At 37.7% G+C, this 20,260-nt stretch overlaps 1 protein-coding gene across 14 annotated transcripts in view; it reads right to left on the reverse strand.

Moving 5' to 3' along the window:
- Positions 1–2,161: 2,161 nt before the first annotated feature.
- The window catches only part of CEP128 (centrosomal protein 128), a 605,049-nt gene continuing 586,950 nt past the window's right edge, over positions 2,162–20,260 (reverse strand). For all 14 annotated transcript variants that reach the window (XM_055538802.1, XM_055538807.1, XM_055538799.1 and 11 more), the window contains 2 exons: positions 9,267–9,375; positions 2,162–3,308 (listed from right to left, as the gene is read on the reverse strand). In XM_055538802.1, coding sequence (XP_055394777.1) covers positions 3,181–3,308; positions 9,267–9,375 — 237 coding nt within the window. In that variant the 3' untranslated portion in view covers positions 2,162–3,180. The remainder of the gene's footprint in view (positions 3,309–9,266; positions 9,376–20,260) is intronic.

Below are 20,260 nucleotides of genomic sequence, written 5' to 3' on the forward strand. Positions count from 1 at the left end.
AGTTGAGAGAAAACACTGGGACAGCTTGTCTGGGGAGGGGGTAAGAATCTTGGAAAAGGAACAGCTCCTCAGTGATCGTTCACATTCTTGGCCTTCACCATATAATGTGTAGCTGGGCTTATAGTACAAATTCTCAGTAAAACAATTTGAGATATTTACCCCTTCCTAAAAAGGGGTTGCAAAGTAAATACAACACCTAATTATATGGAAGATTTAAGTCCTACACAAAACAATTATTTGTTTTTTTAATGATAAGATTCGATATAGATTAGGGAACATGTAATAAGCACTGTGATTATAAGAAGCCTTTACATACCTCTGACCTGAGCCTTATGCATTTGCCACAGTTGAAAGGAGGAAAATGAAGAAAAAGAGACTTGACTGCATTCTTAGCTAAGCAGGGAGGTGCTTTTTATCCACATAACCTTTAAATTCAAATGCCTTATGTGTATGATTTTGTTCAGCTATAGTAAAAATAGTAAATATATCTATTAGTAAAAATATGTAAACTGTAACAAGAAGGAAACTTCGTGATTCTGGTAAGCCAGATGCATAAGATGTTATATAACCAACTGGTTTCCAGCCTTCAAATCAGACATTAGTCAAGGAAATAATAATAACCTTAGCCAATGGGAAAAACATCAAGCCAGATTTCTCCCAGCTGTGTTTCTCCCATCTGCGGCCTTCAGTAACTTCAGTGGAAGTTTAGTGTGTTTAGGGAGAAAGATGGCCAGAAGAATCAAAATTATTAAACTGAAAAGGTCAATCTTCAAATAAAGTCTGGGACCATGATCATTTCCAGAATAAGGTTTATCCTGTCCAGTGTCCTAGTGCTATGAGCAACATGGCCGACCAGCCTCAGCTCAGTGGGGCTGATATCACACGTTATCCTGCCAAAGGGCTGCGTAAAGGGAAAACCGTTCTGGCTTCTGAAATGTACAAGCCAAACTATTAGTGTTTTCTTAGCATTCCTTTTAAATTTCCAACTCAAGCTTATGGTGACTGCAAGAGATAGGAAAAATCCTCAGAGGAGACAGGTCCTTGGATTTAACTTCACATAAACAGAGGGCCAAGGTATTTCAACAAAACTGTTGCTCACAAAAAGTTGACTTTGTCTTTAAAGTTCTTGTGTGTTCCATACTTAAAGTCAGACACCTTCATTCATCCAACCATAGTATAGGGACTTCAGTAATATACAATGCTTTATTTTTTTTTTCCAGATTAAAAAAAAGGTCTTTTATAAGATCCTTTTCTGTTATAAAATTATCACCCAACATGCTTTCAAGGATGTGCCAAGTACATAATCTGAGCTACCTCCACTTTTCAGGCTTAACTGGACTGATGTAACTTTTTTTAATGACCACAGATTTTTTTAAAAAGCTAATAATGCTTTTTTTCCCCCACGAAAAGCTAATAATGTTTAAGATCAGTTTCTATTAAATAGAATGGACCACATGAAGTTCCTAATAATGCAGTAAATGAAAAGCTATCTAACATCTGCCTGTAGGATTTAAGTAAAACCTGTTAATTTCTCCCTTGTTTTCTTCCCAGTCATTTAGATCCACGTAGATAAAAATGGTATTAGTTAAAACATCAATGAAAATACTGACATAATTTCTCAATATCCCAGATATTACTAAAGAGTAATAATTCCACTTGCACTGAAACCTCTGGTGCTCGTTGGCACATTAGCAGCTCCAAGTCTCAAGGTTAAGATTAGACACAACCAAACCAAGCCTGCTTAGTGGTGTCTACTCCAGAACTTCTCCAGCCAGCATGAGCACATCACTCCTTTTTCATGTAACTCCTAATGCCAAATAAAGTTTGGGACACGTGCACCTGTTTTGGGGTCTCATTTTCCTTCTTAACCCCGTGATTAACCTATAGCAACAACTCAGTAAAAGGTTTTTGGATGAACAAATGATAAAATGCATGACTGCATTATCAGAGGTTGTATACGCTGTATTGGTAAATTGTGAAATAAAACATTCTGTCTTCTGTAGTAACTGTTGCATTTGAGTTCATGGAGAATGCCATTTCTTCTGCACATTTAAATACGGTAAATTAGGAAAACATATCTTGAGTAGAACAAGAAACATCTTTATGAAATGTGAGAGCTCTAAACAGCAAGTAGATTTTAATGAACACAAAATGTAATGCACATTATGAAGACACTGCTTTATTGTCCTTGTCTCTATTCAGAATCTTTCCATCATGACCCAGTGGGATTTAGTTCCTGGCTGTTTACTCTTATTTAGCATTTAATAAAAATCTTTCTTCACTGGTAAATCAACATGTAAAGAGAATAAGGTTCTTCAAAACACTTTGATGTTGAGAAAGACTCAAGATACTCTAAGAATTTAGACAGATAGTAACAGATTATATAGAACTCTTGGCAAGTAAATCTCATGGACACAGGAGTTTGGTGCTAATGATTCTGGTCAGAGTAAACCAAAGAAGGTCCAGGATATGACCGGAGTGATCACAGTGGGATATTTGGCCACAAAAAGACAAATAAATAAATTACGCTACAAATTCTTTGTAACTCTAACAATTCAGATTTCATTTGTAAATTCTTCATTGTTACAAAAATGGATGATTGGAAATAATTTTAAGATACTGCATGTAGTAAAAGACTGCTGAGATGATGGATGTTAACAATCCTGAGCATTTATAAAGTGGACTGTCTAATGTTATATATGCATATCTCCATGACATGTTATAACACATGATAATTTATGAGGGAGAAAGCATCAAAATAAAATGACTTCTATACAAATGCGCCCTGAATTCAAAGTGCCGGCAACTTCTGCCTCAAGGAGAACACATATTCCTCTTTTTCAGCCAGTCATTTTTGAAAGACCTCAATTATAAATCCAAATTTTGGTCAGAAAAATGTGACTGACTACCCCTGAAAATGGAAAATGCAAGGTGAAAAATATTCTTCTTTCTCTGCTGGTGTAAGTTGCCAGTAAGTTGGCTGTATGTCATTCACAAGCTGATATTATTTGGATTGGTTTAACTTACATCATCCACAAAGACCAGCTGCACTGTCTTTCAGTCACTGTTTGGCAATGCTGAAGAGCAGAAGCTTCAGACATGTCTGCTAGATTATCTGGGCCAAACTGTGGCAAGGATACATACACTACTATTTGTAAAACACTCAGGTAGAGTAACTAATTACATTTTGCTGTTTTTGCTTTCGTATTCCTCCTTTCTGGGTTGTGGACTTCTCCCATCCATCAGTAAACTTGGGGCATCTTCCTTGATTGAAGGTGAGTCTGGAGCAACTGTTCTTTGGGCAAATGCTGGCAGGGTAAGAGAAAAGAGAAAAATACACCTGGATGAATATAATCCCTAGCTTGACAAAGCTATAAGCAATCATTGTATTTGATTACTAGTTTTCTGTAAGCTTTACATGGACTACCACATCTTCAATTGAGGAATAAAATAATTTACTATATTAAAAAAACCCCACATATCCATGTCATTTGTTTGTTTTGGATTTGAAGAGTGAGGGTAGAAGGCGGGTGTTGATCAGTATATAGTGACATTAAAGCACAGAGACTTTTAGAAGAAGAAATCTGAAGGGCTTCCTTTTTATAGCAACCTCTGTTCTACACAAAAGGAAACTGAGCCTAGATGTGGAATCTAGGTTAATGTTTTTCTACCACCTCTTACCTCTCTTCTGAGCTCCAGACGCCTATATCCAAATATATTGGTCAGCCCTCCCACTTGGTTTCTTCATCTCGGCTGCCTGCCTATCCCTTGCTCTTCGTCATCTTAGAAAATGATATACCCATGCACCCAGTTTCTGAAACCTTGGTTCCTTCCTTCCCATGGCCTGCCTGCTGGACCCGTCCCAACTAAGGGTAAGTTCCGAGAAGTCTGCCTTCCATTTCACCTGAGTCCTTCTGCCTCACACCATCTCTATTATTAATACCATCACTCCAGCCCAAGCCACCATTTTCTCTCCTATTTTCATCTTTCCCCGTTTTCCACACACCGGAATTACCTTTCTAAAATGTTCATCAGACTATGCCACTCTGCTGCGTTATCCCTTCCCACCACACCCTCCATGGCCTCCCAGTGAAATCAGAATAAAATCCGAACATCTGCTGGTGGCTGAAAAGGCTGCCGCGGGACCTCATGTCCTGCCACGCTCTCCCCCAATCGCTCTCTTCCTCACTCATTCCCCTCCCTCTTTTTCTCCCCTTGGGGTCTTTCCAGTTCTGCCCCTGGACTAGGAAGATGCATCCTACCCAATTTTAACTCAGCTGGTTCTTCTTGCCATTCAGGTTTCAGCTCAGTTATAACCTCCCAGTCACTAATATAAAGTCCTGGTCCAGGTATGTCCTGTCATTTCACCTTTAACACATATTAACTACACTAACTTTTCTTTTTAGAGCAGCAGTATCTGAAGTAAGGAAGTGAAAAAAAAAGTTTTTTTATTAACTTTCATTGATTTGCTTTTCTAAGAATTTCAAATTAAATTAATATGTAAGATTCACTTTCAACTCCTAAAGTAACCCCATGACAAACCACAGTCCTTTCTTTCTGGGATTATATATATATTTAAATAAACATTATTTACAACAATGCTAGAATTATAGAAAAATTGCAATCTGCATTTATGTTTAAAATTGAGTTGATAGATACCAACTCCACCAACATTTAGCATTTGAATTTCAAAGCACTCGAGATGTCGAGAAGTCTTCAGTTTGCTCCAGACTTCACTCAAATCCAGTCTGGTCTGGGCCCTGGGAGTGAAAGCCCGGTCCGGAAACTATGTCCTTTAGCCTACAAGGAGCTATCCATGGAGACCAGTGGTCGGTCACTACTTATAAAAAAGTAAAAGTGACAGTTTCCAAAGCTGGCATCATGAATCTCCCTCACCAAGCCCCCACTGTCTACAGGCTACAGGTAATGGAATCCAAGCCTGCTAAAAGAGTGTCCTGAATCACGGCCATAGCTTCCAGCCAGCCAGGATAAATTTGGTAGTAATCATGGCTCTAAATAATGGATTTCTGTGTTCCTATTTCCAATGGTCGTATAAACTTAAAATTTATACATTTCTCCCCGTCTTCCTGGCAGGGAAGCATCTACCTTTTCTTGAATTGACCTGAACTACACAAAGCTGACATAAATTACTACTGAAAACAAACTTCCATTAAGGCTGGGTCATTTCAGAGACCACAAATTACGCAGTATTTTCCCATTTCCTTTGTTTTTTCCGTGGTCAGTGATTTTGCGCTTTCGTTCGGTCAGTTTTGACGGGGCACGGAAGTCAGCAGCATGAGTGCCTTAGCGTCTTCAGCACAGACAGAAGAGCCTCATCCAGGGCAAATCCCAACCTGAGTCAGAAGGAGCCTGTTCTGTGGGCTCAGAAACTCACGTCAACCTCAGCACCTCAGTTTCCCCCCTTGTCTCCACGCAGGTCTCAGCTGCTCTAACCGCCCCCCTCCCCAACAGCTTTCATGGTGCATTCAGAAGGTAACAGCAAAATCCAGCAGCACATGCTAGTCAGACATAAAAGCTGGAGTTTTCTTAGTAGCATTTTATTTTTATAAGATTCCTTTTTAGCCAGAGTGTCCATACATACACATATCAAACAGCACCAAAGGACTACACAGAAAAGACTGCGGCCTCTTGCCCTATCCCTCCTAACCCCACACACCTGCTCCCGGGAGTCAACCACAATCAACTCTTTTAGCTTTATTTTCTGTATTTACTTCAATTTTTGAAAGAAAAAGAAGCTTATATTGCTATTTTCTGAGTTATCATTTTTAGACGTATCCACACCCATCCACTCCGCTTCACCCCATCCTCCCTATATAGTGACGTCTGGACTCCCAGTTATGTCGATAGTGAGTATTTATATTGACTGTAAATATGGCTCATACAAACCTAATAGGGCTACCCTGACACTGTTTCTTTTCATTTTTTTCCTGGAGCTAGTAATTGACCTGTGTTTTTATTTATTTTTATTTACTCTTTCTCCATAACCACCTCAATTGTTTCTAATAGCTCAGTTAGACCTGTCATGTACCTACTAGTGTTTCTAAGTGCTCAAATGAATCTAATAATCTATCCAGTTTTGTGTTTTTTTTTTTTTAATTTCCTAAAGCTTTTCCTGGTAGAATCTTTTGTTTCTTCCTTCCCTATGAGAGAATTGAAGAATACGAATGTCCAGATTAAAAAACCCCAGAGCAAATACATAGAAAACTCAGTAAAACAAGACTCATGGGGAGACATACCATCACAAAACTCAAAGAGGTTAAACAGACAATCCTAAAAGTTGCCGGGCCAGGGTGCAGGGGGATAGCAATGGTAAAAACGATCATGTCAGAGGAATGGGAGTCAAATGGAAAGGACAGAAGGTTTTTCAACAGCAACACTAGATATTGGAAGATAACTGTGTGATGACTTCAGAAGGAAAGTCTTTTTTAACCCAGAATTTTATAGGCAGCCAAACTCTCAGTCAAGTGTGAATGGAAGAAACCCATTCTCAGAAATACGAAAATGAACATATTTACCTCCCTTTCTTGGATGTGCTCCTGCAAAAGAACTGAAACCAGCAGAGGAAGGCCGGGGGTGACCAAAGAAACAGGGATCACCATACGGAGGAAGGGGAAGGAAAAGCCTCGGGCGGCAGCTGTGCAACAGCCATTGCCTGGGCTGCCGTGCATCCGCCCGCTTCTGGCCTTTGTCCTGCCTTCTTTATCCTCTCTTTCCAGGACTCTCACCAGTCACGGTCTCTCCTTCCTATATTGGTTTTTCTGAATATTTTCTCTCTTCTATTGCCCTTTTTCCTTATCTTCTGCTTTCTTTGAGATTTCTCAACTTTGTTGTTTCCCACCTTTCTCGTTTATCATATCGAACATTTCTGAGGCCTCCTAGCTCGTGCTCCTTTTTCATAGCATCTTGCTCTTAATTTTACTGGATGCACTACCTCCTCATATCTCTGAGGGCATTCATGATATTTTTAAGATGTCTTCTGTTCCCTGTATTATCAACTTACTGCAGGCTCCATTTTTCTCTTTGTTGATCTTGACAAATCTCCTTTTTAATTTTGTAGTGTCAAGAAAATTTTCAGGACAGGACAACTTCTATAACTAAGTTGAAATTGTGTGTACCACAAAAAATGGAAAAGTATCCAGGGTGATCATAATTCAATTCCAAAAGCCATCATGAAAAACATACAAAAAATTCAAAGTTCATCAGAAAAGTAAATTAGAATAAATATTATTTCTAGAAATGTTTATTAAATCACCTAAAATGAGTAACAATAGGTACCTATGATTAAACTTTTTAAAGTATCCTTAAAAACATGGGGGAGGTACGTATGGGAGGAAAATCATAAAACTTGTTAAAAAGAATAGCAAAATATATGGTTATGTATAAATAATCAATACATTAATAAAGAGGCTTACTTTTTAAGCTAATTTTTCAGTCAGATTATATAAATAGGCTAATAAAGTATTTCCTTATCCAAATAATGTTCTCAATGATATTTTTCCTGATTCTTAGTTAATTTTCTGTGTCAGTGTATTTATATAGAAGCCTACAGCAGCCTGTGAGTACTACATCTTAGGAAATGACCAGTGTTAGTCATGAAATGCTACTGAGTGAAAAGCCAAACACAGTTTCTTCTACTGCCTGTCATAATATTAAATAAAATTCTAAAAATGTTGATGTTTTCCCCTTAATGTCTTCAAAGGAACCTTTCTAGGAGCCTTTCTAAGGAGGAACCTTCCTAAGGAGCCTTCTGCAAGTTATAAAGGCAAAATGAAATGCCAGTAGAACAAAGCTCTCTGTGCTCATAGCCTGCTGCTGCTTATTTCCAGGCTCTTGGATGTCTTAACGGATGGGGTACCATGTTGGTTTTTGGTGCTCGGTCCCTACCCTCCTCCTCTTCCATGTTTTCATACATCAAACAGACCTGAGGAAATTTTTCCATTGCTTAATATGAAAAATAAAAATTTTGTATAACTACATAGATATCATATTCTAAGGTACCAGAACCAACCTGAGATATGATCCAAATTGAAGGGTGACTGCCAGATTAGAATAGCAGAGGGTTTATGAAAATATATAAAATCACTTGGCAAAATGGTTAGGACAGGAAAAGGAAAATGCTTAGCTGTTGGAATAAAATAATCATGATATAATGGAAGCCAAACCATTTGTCAGAAACTGATAAATATTTATTCAATGAATCCATGAATATAAATCAGAAAAAATGAGTTATTATTTTCTATTTGACCTACTTCTTTGTGGCTAATTTTGATATTTTATTTTATAGAAACCTAGCTTTTTAAAATGACAGCACTGTCCGACTGAGTGAACAAAGTCTACATCCATGGGGACTGAGGAGCTAAATGATGACCGAAACAGGAGTCTACTAACACTTGAATCCCAAGTGGCTTGGATAAAAGTGGACTTGAAATTAAAAACTTCATATACTCATTCATCTTACATTAACTGAGCATTTACTGTGTGCCAAGTTCCATATAGAATGCTGAGTAAACAGTGGTGTATAAACATCACCCCTATCATGGAGTTCACTCTTGGGTGAAGAGAAGAATCAGTAAATGAAATGTCACTGAATAGCAAATAATTCCATAATTTTCCAAGAAAGGTTTCAAAGGAAATTTGTAATGTGCATTGTGAGCACTCATAACAGCAACCATACTTAACACTGTGAGTTCTGAAGGTTTTTTTAAGGACACTGCATCCAAGGTGAAGTACAAGTCGGGGGAGAAGGTATTCTGGGTCAGCAGACTCACACTTTGTTAATGTTATAACCTTTTATTAATATTTACAGTGTATTATTCACAGAATGAAACCTACACAATAATAGTTTTCATATCCTTATTCTTGGTACAAAATTAGATATATCTGAATAGTTTTTCTACTTTTTGAAGACTTGGATTTTATTACAATACAATCTAACTTCCTTACTCACTCATCCACAGTTACTAGCAATCTCCATGCCAAAAAAACTGCTTAATTAAGATTTGGTGATTCAGTTTTAAGTTTTTGTGAGAAGTGTAAAGTCTAAAAAGAAGCATTCCATATATTTTTAGTAAGTTGGTTAATATTATAAATGTCCTTGGGCATTATTTGTATGATTCAAAATGAAAACTTTTTCAAAATTACAACATGAATATTACTATCAAGCTCTGGTCTTTCACTTTAATCTTTCCATGAACTGAATTTTCTTAAATCCAATTTATAAGCTAGTACTGGGCATCATTACTTACAGTTCAAGTGGGAAAATCGTGGACTAGACAGGAAGCGACTGTGATCCTGCCAACAAGATGACTGATCTAACCCATAAGCATGGGAGCTTTCAGCAAAGTTTCTGTCATCCTAAAAAAAAGAGAACACGGGCATTTCAGTTCAAATCATTGCAATATGTAAGGCTCAGGATTCACGTAAATGTACTGAAAATAAAACTGAACCTCAAGATACAAGCTATATTATATCATAATTTAATATTATAATCCATGTAAAGAGAGAGAGAAGGAAATCACCTAAAGCCATGACAGTATGACATATTTCTTTCCAGACTCTTTTTTCTCCCCCGTGGATAAGATTTGTAAATTTTACTGTAAAACTCTGCGTTCTTCATTTATTTATATTTAATAATATAAATGGGCTTCCCTGGTGACTCAGATGTAAAGAATCTGCTTGTCAATTCAGGAGATAAGGGTTTGATCCCTGGGTCAGACACATCCCCTGGAGAAGGAAATGGCAACCTATTCCAGTATTCCTGCCTGGGAAATCCCATGGACAGAGGAGCCTGGTGGGCTACAGTCCATGGGGTCGCAAAAGAGTCAGACATGACTTAGCGACTAAATAACAACAACAACAGCAGAAGCACTAATATAAAGTTTTAGAAAATCATTGTATTTAGCTTATGTTACTTTAGCTTATGTTACTCACATAAGGGGCTACCCTGGTGGCTCAGATGGTACAGAATTTGCCTGCAATGCAGGAGACTTAGGTATGTCAGGAAGATCCCCTCAAGAAGGAAATGGAAACCCACTCCAGTATTCTTGTCTGGAGAATTCCATGGACAGAACGTGGTGGGCTACAGCCCATGGGTTTGCAAAGAGTTGAAAACGATTGAGTGACTAACACTTTCACTACCCCCCCAACTCATAAACTATCTAGTGAATATACTATGCTTTACTCAAGTATTACTTTTCTGGGCATTTAGGTGGTTTTTCAATGTTTTACTCCTATAAATAACACTGTGAAAAATATATTTAAATATATAAACTTCCCCATGTTTAGCAATATTCCTTATGACAAATGCTTGGGTGGAAATACTGTGTCAATAAAAACAATTTGATGATTTTAAATACATTTACCTAGACTGCTTTCCATGATTATAAATATTGTTACTCATTCAACAATATTTAGTACACAAACAAAAATGAACCCTTGTGGATTCTATGAAATTTTCCTTTTCCTCAAATCTTAGCTGAAAAGGGGAATTATATCTTTGAATAATTTTACTAGCTAAATAGGTTAGAAAACAGATGCTTTAATATACCTTTCATTGATAAATAGTAAAAATTGCATATCTTCCCTCTTAAATGTTTTCTAATTATCTGCTACACTTCATTTTTCTTCCTCATATTCATTCATTCATTCAATAATTATTTATTTGGCACCTACTATGTGCTGGTCAAAGAGCAAATATAAAACATCGATGTAAATGATCCTGAAGGATGGCAGAAGAGAAAAACATTAAACAAACTATACAAAACACAATTCAGTTAAAAACTCTGGTAAGAACTATAAGAAGAGTAAATAATAGGAAGAACTACATTTAGATTTGAGGTCCAGAGAAGTTACCTCTAGAGATGATATTGAAGGTGATACTTGAGTGCTGAGTACGAACCAATGAATCAGCCAAATGAAAATCGTAGGTGGAGGATGGAAAAAGTAGGAGGTGAGGGGTCCCAATGAGGTGATGAGAGAGCGGTGTTCTAGACTCCTGTGCAGGTGCTGAGGTAAGAAAGAGTTCGGTGTGTTTGAAGAACTGAGGGAAAGCCCACGGCTTAGGCACACTGAGCCTGGGGAAGTGACTGAAGTGATATCCAGAGGTGGGATTTGGCTTGCGGATTTTTTTCCTTAGGTACGATCAGAAGGTAATCAATGGTTTTGAGGAGAGGAATGATATGTTTTGATGCGTAATTCTCAAAGATTATTCTGGCCTCTGTGGAAAACAGGCTGGAGTACCACAAACATGGAAGTGGGAATACCAGTTAAAAGATAGGAACTGGGGATGACTGGGGTCAAGGGAGACGAAGGGATTGAGAATGGTGCCAAAGATGCTGGATGAAACAACCACAGGCAGCCCATGAGGTCACAAAGAGTCGGATGTGGCTGAGGGACTGACCTGAACTGAGGCGGCCCAGACAGGTTCCTCAAAACTCACATACAGTAAGGCCTCACACAGCATGACTATCCGATGACTTAGCTGTCGTTCTCTGCACTATGTACCAAGTTTATATAGTATTTGTCACATTTATATGTATGAAATGCAAAAGAAAGGTTAAAAGACTAAATATGTGTGTGTGTATATAGAAAAAAAATATATATATATGCATGCATGGGTTTCCCTGGTAGCTCAGCTGGTAAAGAATCCCCCTGCAATGCAGGAGACCCCAGTTCAACTCCTGGGTCAGGAAGATACCCTGGAGATGGGATAGGCTACCCACTCCAGTATTTTTGGGCTTCCCTGGTGGCTCAGCTGGTAAAGAAACTGCCTGTAATGCAGGAGACCTGGGTTCAATCCCTGGGGAATTGAAGGGCTCCCAGTTCAACTCCTGGGTCAGGAAGATACCCTGGAGAAGGAAATGGCTACCCACTCTAGTATTCTGATCCAGAGAATTCCATGGACTGTATAGTCCACAGGGTTGCAAAAGAGTCAACCACGATTGGGTGACTTTTGCTTCACATATGCATGCATACACACACACACATTTATAAAAATCCATTTATTCTGAGCTAAATGCACGAACATAATCCTAAAATGACTTAAGAGCATCATTTTCATGTACCAAAAGGGAGTTCAGTTTCATTTAAGATGAAAGCCGGAGGTGTTAAGCAAGTGATAGACAGTTTTCATTAATCATGAGAATTTCATAAGAAACTGGAAGTCATTCATTATAGGTTTGCTGAAGAGAAAAGGCTATATTGTTGACCCTTGAACAACACAGGGGTTAGGGGTGTTGACCCTCTGTACAGGCAAAAACCCTTATATAACTTGTAGCTGGCCCTCCATATCTGTAATTTGCATCTATGAATTCAATCCACTGCAGACTGTGTGGTACTGCAGTATTTACTCTTGATAAAAATCTGCATATAAGTGGACGTACACAGTTGAAACCCATGTTGTTCGAGGGCCAACTGTATTAAACTTCCTCATTTTCTACATACGAAAATAGAAATATGAGTTGTTGAATAAGTAAAAAAAATTGAAGGAAAAGGGATAACAGTGCTAAATTGTATGTATATATTAACCCAGTGTCAAAATATATGAAGCAAAACTGGTAGAACTATAAGGAAAAAGTAGGCAAATCTATAATTATAGTTATTGGACTTCCCCTGTGGCTCAGCAATAAAGAATCTGCTTGCAGTACAGGAGAGGCAAGGGACATAGGTTCGATTCCTGGGCTGGGAAGACCCCTTGGAGAAGAAAATGGCACCCCACTCCAGTATTCTTGCCTGGAAAATCCCATGGACGGAGGAGCCTGGCGGGCTACAGTCCACGGGGCCACTGAGTCAACATGACTGAACACAAGCACACACATAATTATAGCTGGATATTTCGACATTCCTCTCCCAGCAACTCATTTAACTCAGTAACTCTCTCACAAAACATTTAGATAAAGAGCTGAGTTGAACAATGCTACTGACCAGCTAGACCTGACTGGTATTTGTAGAAGACTCTATCCCAAAACAGCTGATTACAAGTATTTTCTCAAGTGCACATCCAACATTCTGCAAAATGCATTATATGCTTGGTGGCAAAACAAATCTCAATAAATTTAAGATGAATGAAATTATACAAAGGATGCTGTCTGACTACAGGGAGTGACGGAAGAAATCAACAACAGATGGCTATCTGAAAATTCTCAAATATTTAGAAATTAAAGAACATACTTCTAAGTAACTCATGAGTAGAGATCAAAATAAAAATTAAAAAAAAATTTTTACTTGTATGAAAATAAAAGCACAATTTATCAGAGTTTGTGAGAAGGCATTAAAAGTGTATTTGGAGGGATATGTAGAACATTAAAATGTGTATATTACAAAAGAAGGAGTCTCAAATTGATAATCCAAGTTTCCACTTTAAGAAACTAGAACATGAACAGCAAATTAAGCGTAAATTAAGTAAAAGGAAGGAAATAATAAAGAGCAAAGGTCAATTAAATGGAAAGCAGAAAAACAGTGAAAATATGAAACCCATAGTGGGTTTTTTTTTTTTTTTAAAGAGCAATAAAATCTAAAAATCTCTTCAGAGACTGATTAGGGAAAAAAGAGGGAAGAATATGTAGAATGAAAGGAGGATATACTATTATGCCTATAGACATTAAGAAGGTAATTAGGAAATATGAACAACTCTGCCAATAATTTAGACAACTTAGACAAAATGGGTATAAGTAAACAGCCTTAAAATGTGTCATCCAGTACTTCTACTTCTAGACATCTAGATTAGGTTAATAAATTCAAGATATGGACAAAGATTTTTATACCAGGATATTAATCAATTGATTCTAGTAGAAAAAAGCTGAAATTAATTTTAAATTTTCAACAACATGAGATTGGGAAATAAACTATGGCATAACCATAATGATGATCATAGAGAAAATTCATATATATATATGTAATTCATTTATATATATAAAGTGCTAAATAAAGAGGAAATAAAATTGTCAACAAATAATGATTTCAATGTAAAAAGGTATTTATAAGTAAGAATTGGGAAACATACACCTTTAAATTAAGCAAATAGGTTTTAAAAAAATTTACTATTTATTTTCTTTTCAATATTTTTCCACATTTTCCAAATTGTGCCATATTTTTAACTGTGATATGCCAAGAAGCTGGTTGCATCATTAAAAATATAAGAGGTCCTTTTTCTGTAAACAGAAAAGATATAATCTGTGCTTTGATGCCAGTTGGTTTTGTTTCAGAAATGTAAAACCCTACCTTGGCAAGAATGAATCGGATTTGACGACCCTTGTGGACTTCCTCCTTCCTCTGGGAGGCACACTCTGAGGCTGTCATTACACCAGCTGGTTCATTCAGCAAGATGCCCAGATCTACACCTCCACTCCTGTCCTTTTCACTGTCTTTCTCAGTCCAGGCATCAGTGGGCAAATATGAATGTGTCTGCTTTCCCTTGAGTTTTCCTTTCTCTTATTGGCCCATAATCATCTAAGCATCTTTTTAGTGGGAAACCTTTTATTATGCTTTTCTCTTTCACATTTTATATAGAAAGCATGATTAAGTGAAGATTTCCAGCACTGACTGAGAACACAACTCTCCTTTCTATCTGTGCATCTTCCAACTCCCCGAGGCCTTTAGAATTTCACATCTGAACATAATAGATCCATGGTTTTGGCTCGAGTTACCCCATGTCAGCTCATTCTAAAGTAGCTGTTGGCATACAGCTGAGACTCCATGAACAGTTGACCCTTCAACAACACATGCTTGAACTGCGTGTGTCCACTTAAACACAGATTTTTTTTTTTCCAATAGTATATACTGTAGTACAATATGATTTTCTGTTGGTTGAATCTAAGAATGAGGAATAATACCTTGGATGCAGAGGGCTAACTACAATTTACAAATGGATTTTCAAGTGCACTGAGGGTCAGTGCCCTTAACTCCCGAGGTGTCCAAGGGTCAGCTGTATGTCTTTAAGTTTCAACATTTTACAAATCTTCAAAAGATTGCCAGAATCCCCAGGGTTACCTAGAAATAAATAATGAAATGATCCCTAGAAGAACACCCTAAAAGAAAAATATTTCACTATCCTTTTGAACAAATCAACATGTCAGAATATGAAAACAATATCTTCAAATCCTCCAATTATATATTGATATTTAATTTTTGGACTTTCTATGCAAGTAAAGTTTATAGGGTCACCATAAGATGGCTGTTTCTAATTTCTACATTTTTTCAATTAAATACTTATATATTAAAAAGGAAGTATTGGTTAAAAAGGAAGATTCTTTGCAAGCTTTTGCTTTTTGCCAACTCTTACATCCTTAGCACAGGGACCTATTTTTATTACTGTCTTAAGTCTCAACAAGCTATTTAGCCATAATTCCCTGCAAAAATTCCACTGGGTGAAGGAACTTGCAATTTCTAATATTTTCCCTGGGTTTCTTCCACTTCTCTTTCATAACACACATTGTAATTGGTTTCTTAAAAGTTGTTCCAACCTGACTAAATCTTTTTGCTAAACTGATCTCTAATGATTAATATTTAATGATGCCCACCAAGTATTTTTCTCACAGAAATATTGTAAGTTCAAAGTTTATAAGACAAATGCTGCATTTAATTTTTTAAAAAATTTTAATTTATTCAACTCTTCCCCTAGAGAAAAGGAAAAGACACTTATGTGTCTTGTCTTTTTTGTCTGACTCTGTGGCAGAAATGTTTTCTTGAATTTGTCTCTAGCCTAACAATGTTCCCCAATTTTATTCCCAATTCTCCATTAGTGCTTGAAAAAGCTTAACCTCTTCCTCAGTAAACTTTATTCCTATCTGAAAGTTCTAACTGGACAGTTTACTTCAAGTTAGCCTTCCATAACTCAATCTGCATGGCTGCCATTATATAGCTTTTAACTTCCATGAGGTTGCGGCTTTGATCACCTCTTTCTATATTTCCACCTACCCATCCTAATCTTCACAGTTCAGGATGGTGCCATATGCAGTAAGGAACTCAATAATGATCATGTTCCTGAAGGCCTGCTCTGTGGAAGTGGGAAGTAGCAGACTGTCACTCTCAGTATCTTCATGTAAGAAAATGACAGAGCTGGGCAAGATCATCTCCTAAGATTTCTCAGCACTGACATTCTGAAATTCTAATTTCCCCAAGCAGAACCACTGAACAATCAGAACATCTAACTACCAAAACCATCTTTTCCAAAATTAAATCATAATACAATAAACATGAAGCCACATTCAGCCACAGAGGAACAGATTCATGAAAAATACTGTATTGGATCAGGCCATTTGATAAATTTACCTATATGCAATTGCTATTTTATGGTGTAAAAATTTAATATTCTTAGTGACTCACACACAAAAAAAGGAGTATACTCAGCTTTTGTTGTGTATGTGTGTGGTTTTTTTTTTTTTTTTTTTTAACCCATTTCAGACTTGGCTCTATATGATTTTAATCCATTTTCAAAAACTAAATATATTCACAGTGGGTAAAAATTTCCCATAAACAAAGATACTCAAAAAAATGTGTCACTGATTTAAGAAACAAAGGGAGAGATGCAGATATTTCATAATGATGGTTCCCAGAACCAATGTTTATTCCCTGAAAGTGACTATTTAAAAGGAAACAAGGATTGTTTGGATAAATATGTTATGGTATATTTATTACAAACTAACAAGACAATTAACTGGCATTATCACTCACCTAGAGCCAGACATCCTGGAATGAGAAGTCAAGTGGGCCTTAGGAAGCATCACTACAAACAAAGCTAGTGGAGGTGATGGAGTTCCAGTTGAGCTCTTTCAAAACCTAAAAGATGATGCTGTGAAAGTGCTGCACTCAATATGCCAGCAAATTTGGAAAACTCAGCAGTGGCCACAGGACTGGAAAAGGTCAGTTTTCATTCCAATCCCAAAGAAAGGCAATGCCAAAGAATGTTCAAACTACCGCACAATTGAAGTCATCTCACATGCTAGTAAAGAAAATTCTCCAAGCCAGGCTTCAGCAATATGTGAACCGTGAACTTCCAGATGTTCAAGCTGATTTTAGAAAAGACAGAGGAACCAGAGATCAAATTGCCAACATCTGCTGGATCATCGAAAAAGCAAGAGAGTCCCAGAAAAATATTTATTTCTGCTTTATTGACAACGCCCAAGTCTTTGACTATGTGGATCACAACAAACTCTGGAAAATTCTTCAAGAGATGAGAATACCAGACCACCTGACCTGCCTCCTGAGAAATCTGTATGCAGGTCAGGAAGCAACAGTTAGAACTCGACATGGAACAACAGACTGTTTCCAAATAGCAAAAAGAGTATGTCAAGGCTGTATACTGTCACCCTGCTTATTTAACTTATATGCAGTGTACATCATGAGAAATGCTGGGCTGGATGAAGCACAATCTAGAATCAAGATTGCCAGGAGAAATATCAATAACCTCAGATATGCAGATGACACCACCCTTATGGCAGAAAGTGAAGAAGAACTAAAGAACCTCTTGATGACAGTGAAAGAGAAGAGCGAAAAAGTTGGCTTAAAGCTCAACACTCAGACAATGAAGATCATGGCATCCAGTCCCATCACTTCATGGCAAATAGATGGGGAAACAGTGGAAACAGTGGCTGACTTTATTTTGGGGGGCTCCAAAATCACTGCAGATGGTGATTGCAGCCATGAAACTAAGACACTTACTCCTTAGAAGGAAAGTTATGACCAACCTAGACAGCATATTAAAAAGCAGAGATATTACTTTGCCAACAAAGGTCAGTCTAGTCAAGGCTATGATTTTTCCAGTAGTCATGTATGGATGTGAGTGTTGGATTATAAAGAAAGCTGAGTGCCAAAGAATTGATGCTTTTGAACTGTGGTGTTGGAGAAGACTCTTGAGAGTCCCTTGGACTGCAAGGAGATCCAACCAGTCCATCCTAAAGGAAATCAGTCCTGGGTGCTCACTGGAAGGACTGATGTTGAAACTGGAACTCCAATACTTTGGCCACCTGATGCAAAGAACTGACTCATTTGAAAAGACCCTGATGCTCCTCATTGAAGGCAGGAGGAGAAGGGGACGACAGAGGATGAGACAGTTGGATGGCATCACCGACTCAATGGTCATGAGTTTGGGTAAGCTCCGGGAATTGGTGATGGACAGGGAGGCCTGGCATGGTGTGGATCATGGGGTCACAAAGATTTGGACATGACTGAGTAACTGAATTGAACTGATGTACCTGATATATTTAGAATTTTGAATTCAATATGATTAACAATTGTATCTTTACACTTAACTTTCTTCATAATCTTTCCTTTCTTAATGCTCTTATTGAGCAAATTATTGTGAATATTGAAGAAAGCATGTGGTTTGTCAGGGTTTGGTAGGGTTAAAAAAAAAAAAACCCTAATGAATGCAGAGTTCCAGAGAACAGTAAAGAGAGATAAGAAGTCTTTCTTAAGTGAACAACGCAAAGAAATAGAGGAAAACAGTATGACGGAAAGTTAAGGATCTCATCAAGAAATCTGGAGATATCAGGGGAACATTTCATGAAAGGATGGGCACAATAAAGGACAGAGACAGTAAGGACCTAAGAGAAGCAGAAGAGTTTAAGAAGTGGCAAGAATATATAGAACTATACAAAACAGGTATTAATGACAGGATAATGATGATGGTATGGTCCATCATCTAGGGCCAAACATCCTGGAGTCAAGTGGGCTTTAGGAAGCATTACTAAAAACAAGGCTACTGCAGGTAATGGAATTCTAGCTGAGTTATTTAAAATCCTAAAATATGATGCTGTTAAAGTGCTGCACTCAATATGTCAGCAAATTTGGAAAACTCAGCCAGCAGCCTAGGGCTAGAAAAGGTCCGATTTTCATTCCGATCCCAAGGAAAGGGAGTGCCAAAGAATGTTCAAACTACTGGACAATTGTGTTCATTTCACATGCCAGCAAGGTCATGCTCATAATACTTCAAGCTAGGCTTCAGCAGTATCTGAGCTGAGAAATTCCAGATGTACAAGCTGGGTTTAGAAAAGGTAGGGGGACCAGAGATCAAACTGCCAACATTCATTGGATCACAGAGAAAGTAAGGGAATTCCAGAAAAACCATCTACTTCTGCTTTGTTGACTATGCTTAAAACTTTGTGTGGTTTCCACAATAAACTATGGAAAATTCTTAGAGATGGGCATACCAGACCACCTTACCTGTGTCCTGAGAAACCTGTATGTGCGTTAAGAAGCAACAGTTAGAACCAGACACGGAACAATGGACTAGTTTAAAATTCAGTTCAGTTCAGTTGCTGAAGTAGATGTTTTTCTCGAACTCTCTTGCTTTCTTGATGATCCAACAGATGTTGGCAATTTGATCTCTGGTTTCTCTGCCTTTTCTAAAACTAGCTTGAACATCTGGAAGTTCAGTGTTCACATACTGTTGAAGCCTGGCTTGGAGAATTTTGAGCATTACTTTGCTAGCGTGTGAGATGAGTGCAATTGTGCGGTAGTTTGAGCATTCTTTGGCATTGCCTTTCTTTGGGATTGGAATGAAAGCTGACCTTTTCCAGTCCTGTGGCCACTGCTGAGTTTTCCAAATTTGCTGGCATACTGAGTGCAGCACTTTCACAGTATCATCTTTTATGATTTGAAATAGCTCAACTGGAATTCCATCACCTCCACTAGCTTTGTTTGTAGTGATGCTTCCTAAGGCCCACTTGATTTTGCATTCCAGGATGTCTGGCTCTACGTGAGTGACCACACCATCATGATTATCTGGGTCATGAAGATCTTTTTTGTATAGTTCTTCTGTGTATTCTTGCCACCTCTTCTTAATATCTTCAGCTTCTGTTAGGCCCATAACATTTCTGTCCTTTATTGAGCCCATCTTTGCATGACATGTCCCCTTGGTATCTCTAATTTTCTTGAAGAGATCTCTAGTCTTTCCTATTCTATTGTTTTCCTCTCTTTCTTTGCACTGATCGCTGAGGAAGGCTTTCTTAACTCTCCTTTCTATTCTTTGGAACTCTGCATTCAAATGGGTATATCTTTCCTTTTCTCCTTTGCCTTTTGCTTCTCTTCTTTTCACAGCTATTTGAAAGGCCTCCTCAGACAACCATTTTGCTTTTCTTTTTCTTGGGGATGGTCTTGATCACTGCCTCTTATGCAATATCACAAACCTCGGTCCATAGTTCTTCAGGCACTCGGTCTATGAGATAATCCCTTGAATCTATTTGTCGCTTCCAGTGTATAATCCTAAGTAATTTGATTTAGGTCATACCTGAATGGTCTACTG

This window comes from Bubalus kerabau, chromosome 10, assembly GCF_029407905.1.
Source record: "Bubalus kerabau isolate K-KA32 ecotype Philippines breed swamp buffalo chromosome 10, PCC_UOA_SB_1v2, whole genome shotgun sequence".
NCBI lineage: Eukaryota > Metazoa > Chordata > Mammalia > Artiodactyla > Bovidae > Bubalus > Bubalus kerabau.